Raw genomic sequence first — 9368 nt, forward strand, 5'->3', positions numbered from 1 at the left:
CCATTTTTGATATTTCTACTACATTGCAAATTATTTTCTGTCACCCTGTCATTTCTGTCACCAATAACACATACTGGTAATTGTTTTTTCTAAGCATACATATATAGACAAATTAAAGTACTACACTAAATTTATTTAATAAATGTTCCATAAAATTCTGTTTATGTCTAATAAAAACATGTATGGCCTTTTTACACTATTAAGCAGCACATTTGTTTGTTATATTTTTGCAAAAATGGACTCAGAATCTAAATGCCATTTATTCTATAAATTTAGCTCAGTGCAAGTTCTGTAAACAGAAGTTTATGATTTTCTAATGTCATTGTTCTCTCTGTACTGACTAAGAGATAACATTCAAAAGCAGGCTTAAAATTCTCGCTCTCGTTCTTGATGATTTAGGAATTTGATCAACCTTGGAGGAACTGGAAGCTTGCAAATTTTCTTCAGTCTATTGATCCCAAGCAGTTTGCGGATTTTCAGTCTGCAGAGCTGCATGAGTGGGCGTGGAGGCACTGCAATCAGAACCAGCAAATGAATACACAGGTGACTGAAATAATTTGCATATATGAATAATTTAAGCAAAAGATATGGGTGCGCATACTTGATTTCTCTTTGATGCATTGCCACTCGTGATAACTGTCCAGATGTTCAGTGAGTCGTGCACAGAGTTTCACATGCCCAACATAGTCAAGCAGCACATCTATAATCGGCCCTGCCCAGCGGGAGTAGGTTTCGGTGGAGATCACCTCACAGAACTAGTAAAACGTGTATAAAATATGGTACTATACACAATTCAGAATAAAATAACAATATACTGTATGTATTGGCTTCAGGCCACTCACCTGAACACAGGTCTTTTCTGTAGTTTCATCTACATCATATCTTACATTACGCCTAGTCTTTATAGGAGGATGAGGATTGCTGCCATAAACACAACTGAAACATGACAAGGCATCACAGCCATTATCCATCAGATACTTCAGTAAGGTCAGATACTTCAAACAGAACATAACAGCAGCTGGAAAGGTAGTTGGGTGAGTTGGGATGTAGGCATTGACATTGGCACCATGTTGCACCAGCAAAGTCACTGTCTGTATGCAACCCTGCCTCAGGGCCACCAGGAGCGGGTTGAACGTGTCCAGGTTTGGGTTAGCACCAGCCTCCAGGAGCATGGTGGTAGCATCAATGTTGTTGTTCATGACGGCGAAGTAGAGAGCTGAGCTGCGTCGATCTTCATACATCATAGAATGATCCTCAGACAATGTGGCATTGACATCAAAGCCGGCCTCGATCAGTACCTCGAGAATATCATTTCTGTTGCGCTCCGCAGCTAAATGGAGAGGGCTGATACCGGCACGTCTCACTCTGGCCTTACTTGTGGCTGGGATCAGCATGGCTACAATGCTAAAAACGAGAAGTTTTGTGTTCTTGAGTGTTGCTTTGCTAGTGTGCACCAAAATACAATTGAATGTCATGTTAGAATTTGACCACATTAGGGTGAAATGACCATTATAAAATGGGAAAATTATTTCATAAGAAGACTATTAATACATGTAAACATTTTTAAAAAGCTTGTATGTATAGTGATTAGCAATAATGAAAGTTTAGAGAACTAGTTCTAGGGTTGGGAACCGAAAAAAATGCAGAAGTGGACAACATTCGGGCTTATTAGGGGCCGTGGCGTTCACATAGTTTTTAATTCCACTGCGCTGCATTTCCATTGTTTTTTAATGTAAACATTCATGCACAAGATGGACGTGTTTGACTGTTGCGCTCCCATCTTGCATCTTTTGCAGTGTCTCGTGCATTCTAAAAACAGTGTTCGAGTTCAAGTTTAGAAATTCAGCTTAAAGTCCCCATGAAATCAAAATGGACAATTTCTATTTATTATAAGTGATTTATCCGTGCATATCTTTAATCAAAATAACTTCTGCTCCCTCTTGCAATGATGTCTCTTGTGCTTTCTGATGACGTGTCAACTGGCACGAGGATGGGACAACTCGGTCAGATCATCCAAGGCAGATGGTATTTCCAGAGCATAGCTTTCATTCTGTATACTGTCAGCCAACCCCTGCAGGAACATGTCCCACGGTGCCTCCTCATTCCAGCTGCATTGAGCAGCCAGCGTGCAAAACACAGATCACAGATTGATTACCTTGTTGCAGCTCTGCCAACACCCGTACCGCTTCCAGAGAAAGCACGGTCAAACACCTTCTTCAGCTCATCGTGGAACATGTCATCCCCATTGAGCTGCTCGACCAGTCAGCAGCGTGTTGACCAAAGCCACTTTAGATCCCTCTGATAGGAAGGCAGACGGCTGGAGAGCAAAAAACAGAGAGCACTTAGCCAGAAATGAACGACACGATTTTGGATCACCATAATAAGCATATGATGGTGGTAGTCGAGGTTCGCTGTGATAGGGGGTGAACGGGTTAGCTGCCTCGGTCTTCAGTTGCTGGAACTGGGCAGACAACTCTGCAACCTGCAAAGCCTGAACCATTCAACCCGTCGCCATGATCTGATCCTCTTGGCGTTCCATACGAGCGTTGTTGCTGTCCAAAATGTCTCTCAGCTCAAAGTACTCGCTGGATCCATCTTGGTCAAATAGGGTGTTGTTTATTCAACATAAAATAAATACAGAAAACAGAACGTAGATGGTCAGGTGTTGTAGAGCCGCGATGATGAAGTAACAGGCTTTGGCAGCGCGGATCAAACTGCAATGGGCTGGAGAATCAGACTGAGCCAAAGAGAAATCCAGGAACAGTGATGATAACTGGTAATCCAAACAAGAACACAAGAACAGGGAACGCTAGACGGCAAAAGAAACGGCAGGACGTGAGTAACAAAGATCTGACAAAGAATGAATGCAAACACAAGGGTAGATATAGGGCAGAACGAAATGAGTACCAGGTGTGGTTGGCCTGTCAGCACAATGAGTTGCCCAGCAACGCTGACAGCCATCCATGCCGACAGAAACACAAAAAACATGTCAAAAAGGAACACACAGAAACATGAACCGTGACAAGGCAGCAATAGCAAACCACAACGATCCAACGATTCAATCAATTCCTGATGGACAAAACCAAGTTCAAGAAGCTGTTTAACTCGGATACATTACAAAAGGGAAGAATAGATTATCGCAACTTCCGTTTCATGGCGACTTTAAAAACGCATGGCTCACACTAGACTCTGCAAAAGACACAAGACGGTCAAAGATGTCCGTCTAGCGCATGTTTACATAAAAAACAACAGAAAAGCAGTGCAGTGGAAATGCATAAACACATTCTGTGTGTGAATGGCTAGACGTTCACAAACATGCATTCTTTCACTGAAATACCAATATAGGTTACTTCACTACTTACTAGTTTCCTTCACTACATATTCAACGGCGCCGCACACCTCTACTGAATCTACAGGGCAAATAGGGAATAGAGTAGTCTGATTCCTATGAGTTGGTTCTTTCTAGGGAATTAAAAACATACAGTGCAGTGTAGTCCAATTCCTCATCGAATGACTCTTATTGGGGCAGTCTTGGGCTAATGGTTAGAGAATCAGACTGGTAACCCGAAGGTTGTGGGTTCGATTCTCATTAGTGACAGGAAATGACTGAGGTGCCATTGAGCAACACACCTAACCCCCAATCACTCCCCGGGTGCCACAGCAAAATGACTGCCCACTGCTCCAGGTGTGTGTCCTTGGTTTGCAGTGTGTGTGTTCACTACTCACTTACTGCTCCTGATGTGTGTGCACTAACTTGGATGGCTTAAATGCAGAGGACAAATTACCATACTTGGCCTTCAGATGTCACTTTCACTTTTGCCACTTTCACTCGCAAGAATTGTTTAACATGTATTTGTTGTGAAAATTATATAATCATTTGACAGTTGTTAAGGAATTTAACTTGTTAAGAGGAACCGGAACCCGGGATCATTCAATTCTTTACGATTCCCACCCCAAAACATCTCATGCTATCAGGAATTATGCTATGGGATGATTAGTTTAACTGTTAGGTGAGAAAAAAGACCCTACACACAATAAACTAGAAGAGTTAACAAGACATGAAGAAAGAACACTTATCTTAAATGGTATTTTGCAAATAAAACCATTTACTACTTGAGTTAGCTTGAGTTTTCAGGTGATAGGTTACAGGATTAGCACCCTCTTGCCACAGCATTGCTGTAAAGAACCCATTGAGACTTACTTAGTTTCCGTGGAATTTTTGTAGGTACACCCGAGGACTTTGCTGAAAATTAATGCAAGATCATGAGATATGCTAAACCTAAACTTTTAAGAAACAATGGCCTTCGCATACAAATAAGTTGTTTAGATAAACTGTGACCTGAGAACATTTCTCCCAAAGCAAATTCATTCATTCATACAAATTCCTTATTAAGTGAATTCTTAATTCATACCCATCATTGCCACGCTGGGCAGCAATATGGATTGGCATCAGTCCTGTTTTGCCCGGCTTGTTGGTGTCTGCATTTTGAGATAGAAGGAACTCTACAATGTCCTCATGACCATTCTTACAGGCCTCATACAGCGCTGTGGCTCCATCTGCGGCCTGGCTGTTGAGATCTGCACCTGATCGAGTTGAGATGCATTACATCACTAAGCAACAATGAAACAGAAAGGAAAATGACAGTGAAGTGAAAGATGTTACCATTTCTTAAAAGCATGCGAAGTGCATCCACTTTTCCACTTTGGGCAGCGACAAAGATAGGAGTAATTCCGTACATGTTGGGCATGTTGACTTTGGCTCCAGCTTTCACTAGTATCTCACAGATTTCCACATTGTTTCTGCAAACACTCTCATGGAGAGCGGTCCAGCCTTGAATACAGTTCTTATTCACAGAGGCGCCGTAATTCAATAACATGGCAACCATCGCTGGGTTCTCCTTCTCACAAGCTACAGATATGTATAGAAATGATACAAATTCCATCACACCACAGAAGGTCTTATTCAATGTAAAACAAACTATATTGTTGCGGATCTGGGCTGGTATGACAGGCCTTTATACCTAAATAAAATTGAATCTGAATGTAAGGAACTTGAATTAACAAGAATTCAAATAACTATCTTTTAACAAAAAAGCAACATCAAGATTTAACTAAATGTTTTGGGGAGGAAAAAACTTGAAATTTGAAGGGTCAAAGGCCATGGATGGATGGATACCTTTGTAAAGGGGAGTCTCCCTCTCCATATTGGCAATATCAGGATCAGCACCATTCTCCAGAAGACTCTTCACACATGCAAGGTGTTCCATGGTCACAGCTAACATTAAAGCAGTCTTCCAATTCAAAGTGCGCTGGTTAACCATGCCAGGTTGAGCTGTGAGAATAGTGTTCATGATAAAAAGCCAGAACAATCGATTAGTGCTTGGCTAAAAAAGGTTAAACTGAGTAATTTTCAAATGAGCACACTTTACCTCTCAGGAGAATTTTAATGCATTGATCTTGTCCACAATATGCCGCCTCGTGTAAAGGAATCCATCCATCTTTATTTGGTGTAAGAAGGTTGCAACTGGGTTGCTTAACCAATAGCCTCACTGTTCCTACATCATCGTCCAAAATGGCCTTAACAATAGGCTCAATGTCCCTAGAGAAGACACCGCTTTTATTTTGATGCATGACATGTTGCAGGTGAGATGATGTTCATTATGGCTCTTGCATATGTAAATATTAAAATGTATATAACATATCAAATGTTCCATGTGCAGCCTAATGTCAATAGTTATACAGTTTACAAGTTTGGAGTCAGTAAAAAAACAAACATTTTTATTCAGCTAGGATGTATTAAAATGATCACAAGTGAAAGTAAAGTTTTTTAATGCTTAAAACAAAAGTTCTCTATTTCTAATAAATAATGTTCTATAGAACTTTCTATTTATAAAAGAATACTGAAAAAAATTAATTAAGGTTTCCACAAAAATATTAAGCAGCACAACTGTTTTCAACACTGATAAAAATAAGAAATGTTATATCATATATAAATGTAATATATTAGAATGATTTCTGAAGGATGTGACTGGAGTAATGTCTGCTGAAAATTCAGCTGTGCCGTCACAGGAATACATCACATTTCACAATATTAGGGGTGAATTCAGGTTGATTAGGACACTTTTTCCAAGTCATCTCAATGGCAAAAAGTGTCCCACTCACCCTGAATTCCCTACTGTTTTTACTGTACGTTTGATCAAATAAATGCAGCCTCTGTGAGCATAAGAGACTTCTTTCAAAAACATAAAAAAAAATGATACTGACCCCAAACTTTTGAACGGTAGTGTACATTTTTGTACATTTGGATATACCGTTCACTGAAACATACAATTAGGATATTCTGACCACAAAAGCTAAAATGTAAAACTATTAGCTCTAGAAATGTAAAATCTTTCATGAATCCTTTATATTTAATATCATAAATATTATATATAATATGTCTTCTGCTGTTGTAGCCTATCTGCTTCAAGGTATGACATATTCAGCATACCTCAGTTGTAACGAATGTTTTATTTTATTTTATTTACTGTTGCTTTTCTATCAGGTCGAACCAGTCTGGCCATTCTCCTCTGACCTCTGGCACCAACAAGGCATTTTCGCCCACAGAACTGCCGCTCACTGGATATTTTCTCTTTTTTCGGACCATTCTCTGTAAACCCTAGAGTGAAAATCCCAGTAGATCAGCAGTTTCTGAAATACTCAGACCAGCCCATCTGGCACCAACAACCATTCCACGTTCAAAAACACCTTTCTTTCTCATTCTGATGCTCAGTTTGAACTTCAGCAGATCTTCTTGACCACGTCTACATGCCTAAATGCATTGAGTTGCTGCCATGTGATTTGCTGATTAGATAGTTGCGTTAACGAGCAGTTGAACAGGTGTACCTATAAGGTGGCCATATAGGCTATAATATATTTATCAGCTTCTATGAAAACGTACAAATAATCACACTTTTCTTTACAGACGTTATAATGAGATCATACTGTCATGTGGGTAATTAGGTGATCACTCACTCTTCAGGCTCAGGTGCGACTTCCATAGTTCCATCATATCTTCGATACGCCACCATTCGCTTGCCAGAACCAGTCACAAAGTGACTCACCGAACACACACCCTGTGGATTTATTTTTTCGCTTTTGAAGAAAAAAGAATTGCATTCAGATGGGTAATTTCAAATTAAATTACCTTTACATGTTATCTTTGAAATTAAACCAAAATCCACAACTGGAAGCCTAGAGGTAGATCCAAATAAGTAGATTGGGGCAGAGCAAAGGATAGTGTCTATTTTTATGCATGGTAGCATGTGAACTTGAACTAAGCTTGAACTTTATAAAGTTTGCCTTTAAATGAAGAGGAACAGGTGTGAAGCAGTTGTGTCAGCCAGAAGCTGCAGTAGGCATCTGTAAGTGATCTTGTTACTCTCCCCATGAGCTGCATCATCAAAACATGACTAGACATTTCATGAAGCAACATATTAATGGGTAGATTTTTATCCTATGTCTCTCTTTTATACATTTAAATGTAGCCTAGTTGTTAAATTCCTGTATTGTATAAATCACATACTGAAATATCTCATCTACACTATATTGCCAAAAGAATTGGGACAATTCATCCAAATCATTGAATTCAGATGTTCTAATCACTTTGATTGCCACAATGGCCCCCTCCTGTTCTAACATGACTGCGCATCAGTGCACAAAGCAAGGTCCATAAAGACATGGATGAGTGAGTTTGGTGTGGAGGAACTTGACTGGCCTGCACAGAGTCCTGACCTCAACCCGATAGAACACCTTTGGGATGAATTAGAGCGGAGACTGCGAGCCAGGCCTTCTCGTCCAACATCAGGGCCTAACCTCACAAATGCGCTTCTAGAAGAATGGTCAAAAATTCCCATAAACACACTCCTAAACCTTGTGGAAAGCCTTCCCAGAAGAGTTGAAGCTGTTATAGCTGCAAAGGGTGGGCCAACTCCGTATTAAACCCTACGGATCAGGGCTGGGATGTCACTAAAGTTCATGTGCATGTAAAGGCAGACGTCCCAAAACTTTTGGCAATAGTGTAATATATCTATCTGATATCTAATATCTAAAGAATTTTAGCTTGATGCCAATTTGAAAATATAAGCTACTCATTAAAGGTCAGTGTGAGTAAGGTGTTCTAAGCACTGGTTATTTTTATACTGGCAGTGAGAGTTGATTAATGATGGTACCTCATTTCAACTTGAATGAAGCACATCACACTGTACCTGGGTGGATTGGCAGGACACACAGATGGTTCTAGTTGCTGCTGGGGACGACGATATGATGGTAGAGCTTGGCATGATGATGCTGGCATGTTCAGAGCAGCAGGGTTATTAGAGTTTTCTGACCCCGGCCCAGAGCTCTGGGCATCAGAAAGGCTCCGCTCGATTGCCAGCTGCATGAGCTCATTATCAGACAGGTTGCTATAGAGACTGTAGTCAGCAAATTCCAGGTAGGTTCCTGTGGTACCTGGCATAGACACATGGGCAACTGCCATGATGGACCCTAAGACAAGCAAAACATTCATTATGTAATGAAACTGGACTAACATGTATTATTGCATATTTCATTTGCTTGATCTGTCAGATTTTAGAGGGTTTTTTTTTAGGCGCAAGCTGATAGGTTCTAAAGGCCCCGATATACTTCAAGCGAAATCGAAGATGCTGTGGAGTCATTTCAAACAAAATCAGGCCAAAACGAACTTCGTGTGGTGTTCGTTTTGGGAGTTCAAAACATCTTGCCAAAAATGTTTTGAAAAGTTTGCTACGGCTGGTAAACGCTTTGTACTACCATTGGTCCGTGGCGATTACGTAATAGGTATGTGTGCGCTGAGGCTCCGCCTTCTTTCACGTGTCTTTTCCATCTTTTCCAGTTCATTTCTCCTCACTAGTCAGTTAAGATTAGACGTGACCCATGATTGAAAACATGAACACACTGGAGAGCTGCTTTATAGTAGAAAATTAAGTTGTTCTTCTGTTTTCTCAATTTTGTTTGAGATTGTGTTTATTTTGTTATTGTGAGGAAAGCTTGCAGCATATATTTACATATTCATATAACTGTCGCTCTGAGCAGTGTGGGCGGCGTCAGATGTTCGATAACAGTATATTGCTGCTCATGTATTTCGAACTTCGTTTTACCCCTAAATGAAGAACGAAAAATAACTTTGCCTTGAGTATATCGGGGCCTTCATTCTCTCTAGGGCACAGCTGATTGGTTCTTGCTGTATCAGGCACAGCTGATTGGTTCTTCCTGTGTCAGTAGCCAATGAGCTCGCTGCTCAACCTTCAAATACTTGGTTAACATTTGCTGTAGCAGTGCAGCGCACTTTCAAAATTGTTGGAAACTTC

At 40.4% G+C, this 9368-nt stretch overlaps 1 protein-coding gene across 3 annotated transcripts; it reads right to left on the reverse strand.

Annotated features, from left to right (window-relative positions):
- Nucleotides 1-250: 250 nt before the first annotated feature.
- asb2a.1 (ankyrin repeat and SOCS box containing 2a, tandem duplicate 1) lies at nt 251-8595 on the reverse strand. Of its 3 annotated transcripts, XM_056259981.1 has the most exons (10): nt 8247-8592; nt 7015-7134; nt 5430-5599; nt 5177-5332; nt 4664-4909; nt 4413-4584; nt 4202-4243; nt 843-1404; nt 602-755; nt 251-512 (listed from the first exon to the last, which is right to left on the reverse strand). In XM_056259981.1, the coding sequence occupies exons 1-10, from the start codon at nt 8570-8572 to the stop codon at nt 367-369; spliced, it is 2094 nt and encodes a 697-aa protein (XP_056115956.1). In that variant the 5' UTR covers nt 8573-8592; the 3' UTR covers nt 251-366. The 3 variants fall into 3 exon arrangements, with proteins under 3 accessions (XP_056115956.1, XP_056115958.1, XP_056115957.1); XM_056259983.1 differs by lacking the exon at nt 4202-4243 and having other exon boundaries at nt 843-936; nt 8247-8595; XM_056259982.1 differs by lacking the exon at nt 4202-4243 and having other exon boundaries at nt 8247-8591.
- Between the last annotated feature and the right edge of the window lie 773 nt (nt 8596-9368).

Source organism: Rhinichthys klamathensis, unplaced genomic scaffold, assembly GCF_029890125.1.
Source record: "Rhinichthys klamathensis goyatoka isolate OS25496 unplaced genomic scaffold, OSU_Roscu_1.1 h1tg000170l_1, whole genome shotgun sequence".
NCBI lineage: Eukaryota > Metazoa > Chordata > Actinopteri > Cypriniformes > Leuciscidae > Rhinichthys > Rhinichthys klamathensis.